Source organism: Euprymna scolopes, chromosome 37 (assembly GCF_053919585.1).
Source record: "Euprymna scolopes isolate OS-2025 chromosome 37, ASM5391958v1, whole genome shotgun sequence".
Taxonomy (NCBI): Eukaryota; Metazoa; Mollusca; class Cephalopoda; order Sepiida; family Sepiolidae; genus Euprymna; species Euprymna scolopes.
This window is the reverse complement of record NC_136518.1, coordinates 34,529,648-34,547,601: the sequence shown is the minus strand read 5'-3', so window position 1 is coordinate 34,547,601 and position 17,954 is coordinate 34,529,648. Positions and strand designations below refer to the sequence as shown.

At 36.9% G+C, this 17,954-nt stretch overlaps 1 protein-coding gene across 2 annotated transcripts in view; it reads left to right on the top strand.

Moving 5' to 3' along the window:
* Positions 1–17,954, top strand: part of LOC145261130 (cationic amino acid transporter 2-like) — a 135,091-nt gene that overhangs the window by 101,468 nt on the left and 15,669 nt on the right. For both annotated transcript variants that reach the window (XM_080119394.1, XM_080119395.1), the window contains exons 9-11: positions 926–1,065; positions 12,214–12,316; positions 16,098–16,166. In XM_080119394.1, coding sequence (XP_079975520.1) covers positions 926–1,065; positions 12,214–12,316; positions 16,098–16,166 — 312 coding nt within the window. The remainder of the gene's footprint in view (positions 1–925; positions 1,066–12,213; positions 12,317–16,097; positions 16,167–17,954) is intronic.

The following is a 17,954-nucleotide window of genomic DNA, read 5'->3' as shown; positions in this document are numbered from 1 at the left end:
TTGCAATCTTGTTTATTCATTTTTTTGCAATCTTGTTTATTCATTTTTTTGCAATCTTGTTTATTCATTTTTTTGCAATCTTGTTCATTCATTTTTTTGCAATCTTGTTTATTCATTGTTTTGCAATCTTGTTTATTCATTTTTTTGCAATCTTGTTTATTCATTTGTTTGCAATCTTGTTTATTCATTTTTTTGCAATCTTGTTTATTAATTTTTTTGCAATCTTGTTTATTCATTTTTTTCAATCTTGTTTATTCATTTTTTTGCAATCTTGTTTATTCATTTTTTTGCAATCTTGTTTATTCATTTTTTTGCAATCTTGTTTATTCATTTTTTTGCAATCTTGTTCATTCATTTTTTTGCAATCTTGTTTATTCATTTTTTTGCAATCTTGTTTATTCATTTTTTTGCAATCTTGTTTATTCATTTTTTTGCAGACTTATCTTCATCTTCATAAGTTGTTGTTGTTTCACCACATTTCGGCCAACTCATCCTCTGGCCCTTTTCAGGTGATTAATTGTGACGGGATAGAAATGCTGAGTCTTGTCACTGTATCCTCAGTAATCACTGCTTTCCATAGTTGTTTTTGCCTCATCACGTTTTGACCAACTAATCCTCTGGCTTGCTTTTGGTAGGATTGAAACCGCTATCTTCACACAATGCTCACCTGGAACCGTAGAGACTCAACGCCTCTATCCACTGCACCGACACTAACTATGGAAGGCAGTAATCATTGGGGATATAGTTACAAAACTCAGCATTCCTATGTCGTCAGTGTTAATCACTTGAAGAAGGCCACAGGATAAGTTGTTTTATCCTTTTATTAAGATATATAAATAAAAGTTATTCACGGTAAAATATAATTAAAAATAAAACAGTTAGCATTATCTTATTTTTACATCTAAATATTTAAATTTTATTTCAGTCTAATTGGTTGCATTTTTCCTTTGCCCCGGGTTGTGTACGCAATGGCAGAGGATCGACTTCTCTTCGGTTTCCTTGCTAAAGTCTCAGACAAATTAAAGACACCAATTTATGCAACAATTGCTACAGGAATCTTAGCTGGTAAATCATCTTTTATTCCTTTGAATTGTAAATTGTTTAGCAATTTCTTATTGCAACATTTATGTTGCAACATTTTTTTATATAGCGGGGGGGGTATATATAGTACGTGAACATCTAGTATTTAAAATGTTCCTCTAGTTGCATGTATATATGTATGTATATACGTATGTATATATGGATGTTTCACATATAACTCTGTTCACATCGTAACAAACAAACAAAGGACATTATTTTACAACAAAGAATAACCATTTTTGTCCGCTTGGTCCTGATAAAGGAGAAACATACCTTTTCCATAGGGACGAATAGGTATCTCGTTTTTCTAGTTTTTTTCTTGCAATCCTAATACAAATGTCTGCCTTAAAAAAATGTCAAATACTAAGTTCATATTATATAAACTTTATTCTCGTCTCCCATTGGAGCTGCAAAGTGTTGTAAGTTTCTACATTATGCTAAGGTCGCGTTTCTTCCAGCTTCCAAACGTGGAGACGATATCTTCTATGCTAACTTGCTCAACTCTCCCACTGACTAACTCCATTCTTAAACTCTACGAGCATTTCTAGACTATTTCATTATACCATCAACTTCCGTAACCAAAGAAACAAATCAACTGATCCAACTTTGTCATATATTTTGTTTCTTTAGCTAACATCACTGTTTGTTCTAACATTCTTACATTAACGTTTCCAATACATTTTTACTATAAATATTTTATCTATAAAATACCTAATTTATGTTGATGCATATTTTCTAACATTCTATTTTCCAAATATCAACAATGATAATAATAATCGTTCAGGTTAATTGGCGTTGCCTCATCAGTAACACGTGTGTCGACGTTAACTATGACTTTTACCACCTATTAATCTTAAATTGGAATCATGGACTCACCCAGTTACAATGAAACATTTATTTACATCATTTATTTATGTTGTAAAACATATTTTTTTATTTTCCAAATGAGATTTGCTGCCAGGCAAAAGCAATGAGATTTGGGTGTCTTTTTCTGTTAAAAAAAGAGGCATAACTCTAGTCTACAATAATTTCTGCAAAATGGAAGATAACTCAAGAAGGTCGTAAACATATCATTTAGTTGTGTAACATGTCATTTTCGAGATGGGGCTTGTTTCTCATCTAATAAATCGTAGGTTACTGATTGAGATGATATTAAAAATAAACAGAAATGAAACCAGTACATTACTAATAACTCACTTTGAATCATGTTGAACAAGTATTTTGCAAGTACAAACGAAGCTTACATCAAAAGTAATATTAGATTAGGTTCACTATTCCAACCGGAATGGAGACAAATGAAATGATTAATCACGCCACATTCGATTCCTCAACTGCTATAAAAAAAAGTAGTTACCTCCCTTTGTTCAAACTAATTATGTCGACCACTTTTCCTTTCTGAAAGCCCTATTTTGATTGGCTAGGATGAAGCTCCTTGGCCAATCAACAAACATTTAATATAAGCAGAATTCTGGAAAAACAGATTCGCCCTCTTTTTGAATCAATCGTCGGCCTATAGACAACTATGGAAAATCTTTCCTAAATTTGCCGCCGAATTTTGATTGAACTTTTTCAGGGAGCCGTCCAAGACTTTTGGACGATAAAGAACTTTTTATTGGACTTCTAAAGCCGCAAACACAATTAGTTTTGCAAGAACCTTTTCTTTGTAATATTTTCAATTTAATATACATAATTTTCTCCAATTCTTGTGTGAGTTCAGCAATCTTTATTTCTGTATTTCCCACTTCCTACTTCAACAAGACACCAGCTCCCGGCAATCGCCATATTTTGCAAAACTAAATAACGTTTAGCAGCTTGTTGTGAAGAAAAAAAAATAAATAAAAGGGAAGAGAAGCTTTGAACTCCTGAGGATATTTGCAAGGAAAATGGAAAAAGGAATACCAATTTGAGAAGCCCCTCTTAAAAAAAAAAAAAAAATTTATTTCGTTTCCAAAAAAAAAAAAAATCGAATAAATAGTATTTCTGCCTTTGTTAAAGGTTTAAAATTCAATGAACATTTTAAAGGAAAAAAAATTTATTTCGTTTCCAAAAAAAAAAAACGAACAAATAGTAATTCTGCCTTTGTTAAAGGTTTAAAATTCAATGAACATTTTAAAAGAAAAAAAAAAAAAAATTATTTCGTTTCCAAAAAAAACGAACAAATAGTATTTCTGCCTTTGTTAAAGGTTTAAAATTCAATGAACATTTTAAAGAAAAAAAAAATTTATTTCGCTTCCAAAAAAAAAAAGCGAATAAATAGTATTTCTGCCTTTGTTAAAGGTTTAAAATTCAATGAACATTTTAAAAGAAAAAAAAAAAAAATTATTTCGTTTCCCAAAAAAAAACGAACAAATAATATAATATTTCCTGTTGTATTATTAAAAGTTTGAAACTTTCTACCGACTGAAGTTCGCGTAAAGCAGGCATCATTCGTTCAAGAGCGTGGCGTCGTACATACGAATGTAAATAAACATGGCCTCCTTATATAAGGGCGATAACTCCACTTATGCAAACTTCCGTCCAAGGGCCATAACTCCATTTATGCTAAGTTTCGTCCAAGGGCCATAACTCTTCTCGGCCTATACACAGACATTATCAACAATACTCCCACAAATTTAACTTGTTTAAAAAAAAAAACAACTTAAAACCATCATCCTTTCCCAAAACAAAACAACTGTAAAATGGATGATTTCCGGACCTTGAAGGGTGTTAGGGCGCTCATGGACTCCAGAAACGTGTTAAAGGAAGATATTTCCCTTAACACGGACATGTTGGAAGAACGCGAAGGTTTGAGGAAAAAAACCTTCCAGAAGGAAGAAGCTATAATTAAGGAGTTGCAGATTGAGGTCCGCTCCTTAAATGATAAAATTAAAGGGCTGTGTATAAAAGCAGAACTTGATTTAAGGGAGTGTGGATTTGTTGAGGAGCAAAGGAGGGAAATTGGCTTTCGAGCTAATATTAATGATCGCCTTGCCGACATTGAAAATTCTATTGAAAACCCCACCACATCACGGAAAAATGAACCTACCTCTGTACCTTTGCTTTCTGTCCCCAAGTTGCAGTGTGCCACCTTTAGTGGAATCAATCCTTCCAAATTTGAATATAAAAATTTTATTGCTCAATTCAAAAACTGTACTGAGTCTATTGATTCCGGCAGGGCAAAATTAGCCTTATTGAAAGGGTATTTGAGTGACTATGCCTTGCAATTGGTTTCCCATCTGACCTTGGAGGATGGTAATTACGATGTAGCGGTGGATTTGCTGACCAAGGAATTCCTGGATGTCCCCTTTATAATAAGTGAGATCTTCAAGCAGATCATTTCTACTTCTCCTCAATATGACCCTGAATTTGTGGCTGTGAAGCGATACCTTGCTGAGGTGAGAGCGGATTTATCCGAATTGAGGACTTCATATCTGATAGATTTTTTTGAGGAGAACTCCCCCCGATTTTTGCTGGTCAGCCATATTATATACGAAAAGTTGCCAGTTGCCTTGAGAAGGGAAATTAACCACAGAGTGGGCACGAGTTACCCGTCTCTAACACAAATTTTTGAAAATTACAATGAGGCAGTTCGTGCTCTGTCTTGAAATAAAAAACTTTTTCGGGTTACGGAAAACCCCTCGAAGAATGATAAAGGGCAGGTCAAGACCTATGAAAAAAAGAATGGTGATGCTGCTCTACAGAATTTCACTACAAGCTCTTCTGGGGCATATTGCAAACTTTGCACATCACGTGGCCACACTATGCTAAAATGCACCAAGTTTGCATCTTATGAAGCCAGAGTTGAGAGGTGCAAGCAACTGAAACTGTGTACAGGATGTTCCAGCTTAAAGCATAAAAGTGAGAATTGTCCTGGACTCCAGAGCAAATCCCCCCTCACGTGCAGCTTATGCCTTTCAAAGGCGCATATTGCACCCCTGTGCAACACTAAGAGAGTGGTTTCTCTATTCTCTCACGTTTATGAAAACGAAATCATATTGCCTGTTGTAGCTATTTCTTTAAATTATGGATCTGAGAAAGCTACTATTAACTGCCTATTGGACACAGGGAGTCAGCGTTCATATTTTTCTAAGAAAATATTAAAGGAGCTGAAGTATCCTGATGGAAATTCTGATCCAACCGATTATCAAATGAAGACCTATGCGGGTGTGACTATGAAGCGATTTGAACAGGTTGTCTTGAACGTTATCGTGGGAAGGGGGAAACAACTCCCTATTCCTGTTTTAATCGATGATGGATTCAGTATGCAGTTTGAGTTCGCCAGCTTTGGCCAAGTGAAGTCCAACCTGAATGAGTTGAAACACAGATCAGCATTTTCAAATGAAAAACAGGGTGATTCCATAACAATTCAGGGTATCCTGGGAGTTGACATATTTCAGTTCATGGAGGGTTCCAGAATCATTAAATGTATGAATGGACAGGCCTGGGATTTGCCTCAAGGGATTGCCCCATTTGGTAATGTACAACACTTTTTATATCCTCATCAAGTCAGTCCTGTGAGATGTGGAATTTCCAAAACAATTGTCAATTATCATACTACAATATCCAAATATGCCCATTGCCCTGAACGACAGTTGAATTCCATATTGGAACCCAAGTCTTCCTACCCGGATCCGTTTCCAGATGTATTTGAGAATTCCAACATGGAACGGAATTTGGAAAAAATGTTTGCTGTGGACTCAGCTGCTGCTTCCCATGACGAAGAACTAATTGGTGATTATGACAGAAATAGGATTGAAAACTTCAGGAAGTCTATCGAATTAAGGGACAATTCTTATTTCGTGGATCTACCTTGGTATAAGGACAAAATAGATTCCGTTCCCTCTAACTATCAAGTCGCTCTTAAAGTGCTTGACAGAACAATGCTTTCATTGGAGAAAAGGGACTTGGATAAGACCTATACTGATATTTTTCTTCAGCAAGAGAGCGAAGGGATTATCGAGAGAATTGAAGTCGCCCCACAAGATTTCTGCAAATACATTTGGATACCCCATCGACCGGTCTTTAAGTCGGATCAACAGGTAACCACTAAAATCAGGCCTGTTTTTAACTGTTCGTTGAAGACCGGGGGTGGTTACTCCCTCAATGGAGCATCTTATCCGGGTGTGAACATGATGAATAACATGCTTGAACTGTTGCTCTTATTTCTTACTAACAAATATGTATTATTGGGAGACATAAGAAAGGCATTTCTTATGATCAAACTCCGGTCGGTTGAGGACAAAAACAGATTTTGTTTTTTCGTAAAAGATGGAGACAATTTGCTTTGCTTCCGATATTGTACGTTGATATTCAATGCCAGCCCATTCATTTTAAATTACGTTCTCAAACACCATGTCAGCCGTTTTCCGAATGATGCATGTACTGAGATGCTGAAAAATCGATTTTATGTCGACAATTTATGTATGACCAGCAATTCTTCTGAGGAAATAATCAGTCTCTATAAGAGTGCCGTGCCTCGTCTGCAGACGGGAAATTTCCAGTTGAGATCGTGTAACTCCAACTATGAGCCTCTTCGAGACATTATAACGGAGGATGACAGAATCGTGCAGCATGGTTGCGAGTACGAAAAGGTCTTGGGATATAAATATCACCCTGAATTGGATACTATTAGCATTGTTAACACTATGGTTCAGAGGAACATACTCTCAAAAAGGGATATTTTGGCCCAGACAGCAAAAATATTTGACCCACTGTCACTATGTGCCCCGGTTACAATTAGGGCAAAAATACTTCTCCGAAGATTGTGGTTGCTCAAGTTGGGTTGGGATGAAAAGGTTCCTACTGACATAATGACTACCTGGTCGAATTTGGCCGAGGACCTTTCTTTTTTTACAAGACATGCTATAGACACTGGTAGCCAACTGAAATCATATTTGTTCTGTGATGCATCACCACAGGCTTATGGATTTGTCATATATGGCATGCAAAATGGGAAGTCTCACATAATATTTTCCAAGGTTAAAGTGGCCCCGATGAGGACAAAGACATTACCTATGATGGAGTTGCTTGCAGTATATATTGCATTCAAGGCTTTAACTATGATACTGAGATCCTTCTCTGGTGTCAACATAGAGGACGTTTTTGTTTCTGTGGATGCGCAAGTTGTTTTGTCATGGTTGCTCACCGAGAATATAAAGGCAAAGAGTCTGTATACCAGAAACAGAATTAAAGATATTCGAGAAATGAAGGAGAAGTTGAGTGAGGAATTTGGGTTGGGCATTCATTACAAATATGTTCCTTCTGCCGACAACCCGGCTGACCTTCTTTCTTGTGGTATCACTCTGGAAAAGTTTAAACAGGGATTGGACTACTGGACATGTGGACCTGCATGGCTTGTTGAGCAACCTGAGAAGTGGCCTACGAGTACTTTGAGCTGTCTGAGCCCGGAAAATAAGTGTCATGTGGAAAGTGTTTTCCATAATACATTGAGTGAAGCTGTTAGGGAACCACTGATTCCATTTGACAGGTTCTCGGACTTCAACAAGTTGTGTCGATCAACTGCTTTCGTATTCAAGTTTGTGCATCGATGCAGAAAAGTGAAGGAACATTCAAATCCAAAACAGACAGCCACGAATTACCTGATAAAGATGATGCAATTGCAATCGTTTGAAAAGGAAATTGCTTATTTGAAGAATCCTCTTGACAGGGAAATCCCAGTGCTGGTGAAGAATCTTAACGTTTTCATCGATTCTGATGGGATTTTGAGAGTGGATGGTAGAATTGCCAATTCGACAAGATATGACTACAATTTAATCTATCCAATATTGCTTGCAAAACATCACTCTCTTACAAAATTACTGATTATGGATAGCCATAATCGATGCAGGCATTTGGGTATTGGTACGACAGTGACCAAATTGCGGTTATCTGGTTACTGGGTCCCACAGGCAAGACAGTCTGTGAAGACTGTGATTTCTAACTGCAATACCTGTAGGAAATTCAACAGCCTAGCCTTCAAATACCCCAAATTGGCAAATTTGCCAAAACACCGTGTTAGATTAATCAATCCTTTCCAACACACAGGCATAGACTACACAGGTCACATCTGGGTACAAAGAGATGGAAAGTCTCAAAATGTATTTATTAATTTTCACATGTATGAACGTGAGGGCTGTTCACATTGAACTTGTACCTGATATGAGCACACAAGCCTTCATTCAAGCCTTGATTCGGTTTTCAAATACCTATGGAGTTCCCAGTCACATATACAGTGACAATGCACGTTCCTTTAATGCAGCCTTAGGTGGTGATGTAATTAAACATCACATAAACAGTAATGAGTTCTGTAACTCATATTCAAGCGCTGGCATTAAACACATAAAAATACCCTTATACTCCCCTTGGGTTGGAAGTACTTGGGAAAGAATGATCAGAGTGATAAAGCCATGCCTATTCAAAACACTTGGCCGATCTAAAATCAGTTATTTTAACCTTTTAACTCTTCTATCAGACATCAAAAGAGCCGTGAACTCTCGACCTCTGACCTACAGATGCTCTACTGATATTGATCTGCTTCCCTTAACACCCAACTGCTTCACTCATCCAAATATAAACTGTGAGCTCTCCTTCCAATCTGACACACCCAGTTTGGTTGAGACAGAACCAATAACTAGGTCTCTCCTTGTGAGTACCTTGGAAAGCAGAGAGGAATTAATATCTAAATTCAAAGAGATGTGGCACGATGAATATTTGCTAAGTCTGAGGGAGAGTTGCAAGGATTTACACGAAATCGAATTTCACAATAAAATAAATATCAACGACGTAATACTCGTCAAGAATCCGGCCAAGTCCAGGCCCTTCTGGAAGCTGGGCAGAGTTATTGAGCTATTTAGTGGCAACGATGGCAAGGTTCGTTCTGCTCGAATAAAAAGAGGTGATGGTGCAGTGGAAACACATAGCCTCAAACATTTATATCCGTTGGAGTTATCACTCACTCATAACCACTTTCCTGACACCCCAGCAGATGAGGAATCTGATGAATTTGCATCCCACCCTATAGAAGAATGTAGGGACCCATCGGAACCTTCAGAAGAAATGGCCAATTACAGGCCTAAAAGGATCAAGAAATCCACATCTAATCCTGAATACATTTATTATTAAAAAAAAGAAAATTTGCATTGTAAATGGGCCATAATAATGCCCAACACATTAAGGTATATTCTACCTGTTAAATATTCCTATTAAACAGAATATTCTGTACAATTTAATATAAACACTTTATGTAGCAATCACAAATATTGTAACTGATTGCCTTTATATAGCATGCAACGATTTCAATCGTCGCATTATTTGTTGTTGTTGGGAGAGTATAAAAAAAAGTAGTTACCTCCCTTTGTTCAAACTAATTATGTCGACCACTTCTCCTTTCTGAAAGCCCTATTTTGATTGGCTAGGATGAAGCTCCTTGGCCAATCAACAAACATTTAATATAAGCAGAATTCTGGAAAAACAGATTCGCCCTCTTTTTGAATCAATCGTCGGCCTATAGACAACTATGGAAAAGCTCTCCTAAATTTGCCGCCGAATTTTGATTGAACTTTTTCAGGGAGCCGTCCAAGACTTTTGGACGATAAAGAACTTTTTATTGGACTTCTAAAGCCGCAAACACAATTAGTTTTGCAAGAACCTTTTCTTTGTAATATTTTCAATTTAATATACATAATTTTCTCCAATTCTTGTGTGAGTTCAGCAATCTTTATTTCTGTATTTCCCACTTCCTACTTCAACAAGACACCAGCTCCCGGCAATCGCCATACTGCATGTGTTTATCAATGTCTTGCAACATTTTAACTGTTTATGTTTTTCAAATTTTAAATTTGTTTAATGCTGTTGTGGAACAACTTTCGATTTTTCATTATTTGGATTTAAAAGAGGAAACAGACAACGAAAAGAAAAAAGAAATTACGTATTGCATCCAATAAATCGATTCAAAATTTTAATATACATCATGATCGGCACGCGTGGAAGCGTTCAAAACTTGTGTGTCAGTATCTTAGTTGGACCCACCTACGGTGAAAAATTAGTTCGTCCAAGGGCTTACAAAAAGACAACGTCAGAGTTGTTCAGCGAGTAACTGCCGAGATTGCTCTGGTACCATGTCGGGTCATATCGACGGAGTTGTTCGGGATCGTACCAGGTCGTGTCGACGGAAGTGTTTGGTACCGTGTCAGGTCGCATCGTTGTTTATATTGAGTCGTGTAGAGTGAAACGTCCGGTTTACATTTGTTGTTTAGTTAGTTGACTTGAGGGTTGTCGCAGTGATACTGCCGCGTGTGATAACAATATATATATTTAGGGGGAGGGATCCGTTTCTCTTCTCTTGTAAAATTACATATACATCAACTCTGTATCTGTTTATTATTACTGAATGGTACTTTAACTTCTGTATCTATTCATACACGTCATTAATATTAAGTTTCTCAGACGATCCATCTCTCATCTTTCTCTTCTATATGCCATTGAAGAACAAAAGAGTGTTTTGAAATTTGTATGGATGCTTTATTTCTTGTATATATCTACCTTTTTTTTTTCTTTTTTTTTTGATACACAGACCATAAATATAATTATTATAATCTAAACTAAATAAACGTAATAAAGAACGACACAATAAATAGAACAAAATACATAAAACAAATGGAAAATACACAGAGAGGCACAACAAACTTATATATCAAACTTTCACCTTTTCCTTGGTGGTGGTGCTCAACCAGAGTTACTCAAAATACTCAAGATGTCATTTTTATAATATTAGAAAATATCAGCAGCAGTTCACACAAGGGAGACGGGGGACCTTTGTGGCCTTCGGGCCAAGATCAAAGTGTAGTATCTGTTCCGGCAGATGCTGCACTTAAGATAATTTGTACCAGTCAATGGAGGGGAAACCCTCTATACTGGGACAATTATTATTTTTGGTAACCAGAGTGCCCCCTTTTTGCCTACTTTTAGGGGAGCTGGTTTTTACCTCACATTAAAAACGGCCTTGTGCCTAATTTGCTCAGTGGGGGAGCAAATAAATACCATCTGTTCCGGCAGATACTGCAAGCTATGACTAGCTATGACTAGCAAAGACCAGATGTGGGGGCAACTCCACATGCCTGACCTTTAACCAGCTTCCATTTCCCACCTCTCGGGAGCTGGTCCCCTTTTCCCTTACCCCTCCCTTCACTCCTCACATTAAAAATCGGCCTTGTGCCTAATTTGCTCGGTGGGGGAGCAAATAAATACCATCTGTTCCGGCAGATACTGCAAGCTATGACTAGCTATGACTAGCTATGACTAGCAAGACCAGATGTGGGGGCAACTCCACATGCCTGACCTTTAACCAGCTCCCATTTCCCACCTCTCGGGAGCTGGTCCCCTTGTTCCCTTCCCCCTCCCTTCACTCCTCACATTAAAAATTGGCCTTGTGCCTAATTTGCTCGGTGGGGGAGCAAATAAATACCATCTGTTCCGGCAGATGCTGCAATCAAAGACCATTGCCCTTGCGGCAATCTTCTGGTCCATGTAGGTGCAACCCTACACACCAGTGTGCAAATCACTAACCAGCTCCCATTTTCCACCTCTCGGGAGCTGGTCCCCTTTTCCCTTCCCCCTCCCCCTCTCTCTCCACATTAAAAAAACGGCCTTGTGCCTAATTTGCTCAGTGGGGAAGCAAATAAATACATCACATTAGGGAGACAACTACTTCAACTGTCACAATATATTAATCTTTTTAAAACGCCATGAAGACAAAATTCAATACAACTTTAATTCAATTCATTTGATTCTACATTTTAATTAGGTTAATAATTTTCCAAACACACAAATTATTATACCTCTGTAATAAAAAAAAAAAAAAACTCTTTACAAATTGAATTTTGAATTAATTAAAAAGGTAGAATTCTTTCTTTCCTAGAACTATCAGCCTATGGAACTCTATACCGTGGTGCTACTTTCCAGCTGGCTACAATATGGTTGTTTTCACTACCAATGTAAACAAGTTCTTATTGAACTGTCTTCTTAAATAATCAAATTTTATCCAATTTCCACCACTCACCAACCACCTGACACTCAGTAACCCTTATCCTTGATAACTTTAATGAATAGACACATAACGTCGATTATATTAATGTATCTTTTGTTTCTCTTCTTCAGGAATAACTGCATTAATTTTTGATATCACTGAACTTATAAATATGATGTCGATTGGTACATTGCTGGCTTATGCGTTTGTAGCCAAATGTGTTGTAATCCTAAGGTAGGTGATGCTTATCTATTCATGCTTAGGCTATTTGACATTTTATACGGATGGAAGACAATACCAACGAAGGTCCACCGCTGCACAATGAGTTAAGATGTTAGAGAGGATGCTAAGGCAAACGGAGTTGCTATTCTCAAACTTCTCCCAAGTTTTTAAGCTTAGAACAAAAGACTAACATGAAAAAGGTTGCCATATGCCCAGTTTTTACATGTAGTGGTTTTGTTTCATGAAGAAGAATAGCACGAATATGACCACTGACAAAACTATTGTAATTATATGATATTATAATTGTTAAGAAAATTAATTAAAGCAATTTGGATACTATTTTCAAAACTTTCTAAGTATTTCAAGGAAGATAATTTACACGAAAATGGTGTAAATCCACAGCATTAGCAAAACGTCTGATATCATTGGGGTATGAAGAACAGATACTACACTCTAAATTATTTGCACAAAACATAAAAAATTGCATTTTAAACGAATTAGGCACAAGGCCATTTTAAAGTGTGGGAAAATGGATATCTTGATAATGTTGCCCACGAAAATTAGTGACGAAGCACCAAAAATACATTTACCAGGGTTAATCCTCACCTGGTATTGCTTAAACCATTGGGATAGTAGGCAGATGTGACTGACATGTTCCTTAGATGGGACACTTGTCACGAGAATGTCGTTTATGTAGTTTATATGTCGTTATAGACGGAATTCAAATCATGCACTATTTGCCCATAAAGCGTGGAAGGTGCTAGTTGCATTTTGCAAACCAAAAGGCATAGTTAAAAATTTAAATGGAGTTTTTACTACTGTTCTCAGGATATCGGTTGGATTCACTGGGATCATATGGTAAGCCTAAATCAAATTTAGTTTAGAGAAGGACTTATAACCATGCAGAGAGCAATCGAAGTCCTGTATATGTGGGATTGGGTAACGATCAGATACAATTATGGCATTAAGTCGTTTATAGTCCTCAGTCGGATGCTAGGAATGCTTCAGGATCATATACAAAGAGAAAACTGGATGAGAGACATATAATTCCTAGTTGCATATAATTAAACTCTACCTTTGCAGCCTTTATTTTATCTGTATGGTGGCAGCAAGGGGATGAGGACACAGGAGTATCTGTAGTCTCTATGTGGTGTTTTGTTGAGTGAATTGGTTTACTCAACACAAAATTTGGATTAGTTATCTTCAGGTAGGAGTGTAATAAGTTTTTAATAAGAGTGTAATAAAGTTTGGTATGGGTTGTCATCAATAAAAAATGCCAAGTTGATAGATAAGGCATTTGGAATGGAAAGTTCCATATTAACAGCTATCAACTGATGTCTGTACATATCCACTATGAAGTTGAAGTGGTGCAGAAAGTCTGCAATAGTAATTACCATCCTCAGCATAATTCCAAATTCAAAGGATGAGAAATTTCACCATACGCGGAAATAGGAGAGTGATTTGATGAGCGACACTGACGGCTTATCAGCGAGATGTTTCAGTGGCCAAATAATGCAAGCTGCTCCTGTGTCAACAAATCAACGTGCTTGGGATCGAGAGTCTATAATAAAATAGTTCTGTAAATCCTGTGAAGAGTGTACAGTACTCAACTCTCAAGATCTTAGTTTTCCTGCATTTTGCATCTATGTACCTTCGTATCGAAGTGACTATAATAGGAACAGAGTCTCAGCTTGATTGAGTAACATCGGTGGTGGTATGAGGATGATGAACGTCTGGAGTCGGCGCATGCACAACTGCATCTCCAACTTGCTCAGTTGTCTCACCTCTTGAATGAAGCGTTCAATGGCTTTGAGGGTAGTTGTTTCCATTAATAGAGACAGTTCAGCCTGTAACATAATAGTTACTGAGGCTAACTACCTTGAAAAAGAAAAAAAAAAAAAACATTTATCGATAAAAAATCAAAAATTCAAATATCTGAAAATTATAGAGATTTTCAAAGAAACATGTCTTAGAGATAAATACACAAAATGGAAAATATCACATCTGATCTTGACCTTCTATTGGTGCTTGAAGAACGCGATCCAATCCTGATTAGCAAAAGATTAAACCTCTTGGTTATTACTCAGACACAACATCCACACTACGGTTATGATCGCGAAAAACACCATTCATCTCTCCTTGTCCCACGGCAGCCCAGCATTGTTGATTATATAGAATACATTCAGTGGGTGAGGATATGTGGGATTGATATGAGTAGTCACCTTGCTGGCAGGAGTTCACAGTATATGAAGAAAGCATGTTCACGCATTTATTCTGCTGGACTCCTGAAAATCCATTATTCTGGAACTGTGTTGTATGGCAACACATTCCAGACCAATCACCGGGTCAGAGAGAACTCAGGGTTGTTGGGATAACTCAAATTTAGCACCCCACTCCACTCAGAGTGGACCCTTTCTTCTGACCAGGTCATCAATTGCCCCTTACTAATCACCTATGAAATTCTTTTCTAGAAGTCAAAGAAAGCTTGCAGGATCTTAGAAGCTTTTTGACACGTTCCTAAACCTATGGCGACCCTCAACCAAATGATCGCAAATGAGGTTGGGAATGGTGTTATCAACCGCAGAGTTCCACACAGATTCCTCCATCAATGTTCAACTCAGCAAAGCCAGTTTCTCAACATCTCAATGGCACATCAAGCTGGACATTCTCAAGCCTTCCCCATGCACACATTGAATACAGACCTGTCGTTAACCGAATGTCTCTTCCTGTCCCAAAAAAGCAAGAACAGAAGATGCTGAAGAGCCTTTAGGTTTTTCACAGCCAATTGGTACAGAATGAGAGACGTAAGCGGCACCCACCTCGGCTCTACTCTTTGAGGAGAGTTTCCTCCGAAGCCAAGAATTAACAAACATTTTATCCTTTGACTGTACCGCCAACCTTTTCCAGCTGGAGGCTTGGTCTGACCCATATGCCAAGGATACTAACCAGGTCATTCGTCCAACTGAAAGGAGCTAGGAGGGTGGTATCACCACTCTGGGCATCCAACCACAGGCCAACCGACTTGCTGAAGTTGATTTTGGCACCTGTGATCAGATACTACACTCTGATCTTAACAAAAAGGCAAACCATAAAAATGTTTTTGCAACTAGGTATTTTTTTAATGAATGAAGAACAGAAACACTCCCTAATTTGATTGGAATATCTTTTAATAGAGGTGGATAATGTAAATCTGTTCTGTTGCAATAAACAGTCCTCCCAGTAATTACCTCCTCCTTCTTTTCAAGGGTGTTGGAGGAATCCTCCCACGCATTATATCCTCCTTTATTATATTAGCTTTTCTATTAGAAATGATTCGCGTAGTATTCATCCTGTCGACATGAGATCTTCCTCACATAAATTATCTCCCTTTCTTGCATCATCCTCTGAGAAGGAGGTAATGTATTATTTGCTGTGTTGTCATGAGACCATCTTCCTAGAAATATGTCCTGTTGTTATGATATCATAATCTCAGGCATTACCGTCTTCTTTTATGTAGAATATTCTCAGGTATTATCTAATCTTTTTTGGAGTAAGTAGTGTAGTGTCTGTCTTGTTCTCATACCAGCCTATCAGGCATTACCAGCTCCTTCAGGGGACGGCGGTGTAGAATAGGTTTGTTGGTTCATCATGATACGATCCCTCCAGGCATTACCATCATCCTTTTGGGGAGGAAGAATCATTCCAACTTTACATTCTCCTTTGAACGGTAGTGTAGTATATTGCCAATTATAAAGAAAAATAAAAACTTCCAAAATAATTTTCTTGTTCTAATACGTTTTTTTTTAATATTTAGGTACAAGGTAAATGCATTTGAGACTGAGGTAACCGTGAATGATTCAAATGGATCCTTACAAATTGCTAGGTAAACAGTTTTTACAGTTTTTAACAAAATCAGCTTTCAATTTTGTTTCAACAAAGTCACTTTTTCATATTTGTATTATTTGTATCAATTTTGTTATATACATATTGCTAAATGTATAACATTTAAGAATTAAGTTGCATCTTTTACACAAATTATCTTCAATTCATTATTTTTTATGCAAACTACCATTACACAAATTGTCTTCAATTCATTATTTTTTATGCAAACTACCATTACACAAATTGTCGTATATTAACTAATTAATGAAAAATGCAAAAGAATATTATTCAACAAAAGCAAAATAATAAACAAACATAAATAGATGAGTAAAAAACAAAGAGAATATTTGTAGATGAGAAAAGAGAAGTTAAAGCAATTACAAAAATATTGGAGAATCGATCATCTGCAGTAAAAATCAATCAGTTTCCTTTGCATCATAAGTAAGTTTCTGGAATCTGCAATCATTAATTACCTCAGCAAAAGCAATCTACTCTAAGGATTTCATCCTGCAAGATTAGCAACTGATGTGCTGACTGTAATATCACAATGAATCTATGGGCGGCCTTTGTTTCTAGAACAATAAGTCTTGACATACCAAAAGCCTTTAATAGGATTTAGCATAAAGGTTTAATTCACAAGTTTGCTAGCTGTTAAATATCTGGAAATGTTTTCTTAACCATCAAAATTTCTCTCTCTGACAAATTTTTAAAAGTAGTCGTTTATGGGCAGAAGTTTGAAGCATATAGTATTAATGCTAGCAGGCTTCAAGGACCCATTCTGGGCTCAACGTTTTCCTGATCTTCATCAATGATCTCCCATTCTAAAGTCATTCATTGAAATCTATGCAGTTGACACAAACATCTATGGCAACACTTCAAAGAGCATTAATGATCTTTCTGATTCTCTCTCTTCTGAATCGTGCAATAAGAAAAAAAAAAGTAGCTGATTACTTTTAATGCACCTAAAAAAACCTTCTCTCCTTTTATCACCAATGTTTGAATCCTCATTTTGCCTCAATTCAAATGAACGAAGCCCTCTAATTCGATAAACTGTACGATTGATTTTCAGACCTGAAATCGAAAACTTACATCAAATCTGTAGCTTATTGGAAAAATGTTTGAATCATTCTATCGCTCCAGAAAGTATTTCACTTCTGCCGCGATCCTCTACATGCACACGAGTCAAATATGTTCTGTGATGAGGTACTAACATCTAAGAAGTGCCTTGACAAAGTATAAAACCGACTTCAAAATTTAATGAAAGATGGCTTCTTTCCCAAAAACCTCTTTCACACAGAAGAGAAGTTGTAAATCTTTTTCTACTCTACTATTATTTTCATTGCAGGTCCTCGACTGAGCTCTAATCTCTTGTTTCATCTGTAAACCATTCATAACAAAAATTTGTTTAGCTACTGTGTAAAATTTTTCTTTCTTTCATCTGCTTCACCAAAAACTAAACGAAACTTCCATGAACAAAGTTTCTTTCCAAAAAGTACCCATTTGTGGAGCATGACACTGTGGGGCCGCTTCTCAGCTGACTGCAACATGATCATTTTCAAATTCTTTTGGATACATCCACTTAAATAATTTAATTCTGACCTGTTTCAACAGTTGTTAAAAATCCTCACCTGACAATCTCATTAACTCGAGTGGCCTTTGGGTCTTGATAAAAATATTCTAAATACAGGAAATAAATAGAATAAAAAAGAAGCATAAATGGCTTGAGAGAAATATGCTCAATTACGCAACATTTGGACGTTCACGTTTTGCAATCTACAAGGTGGAACGA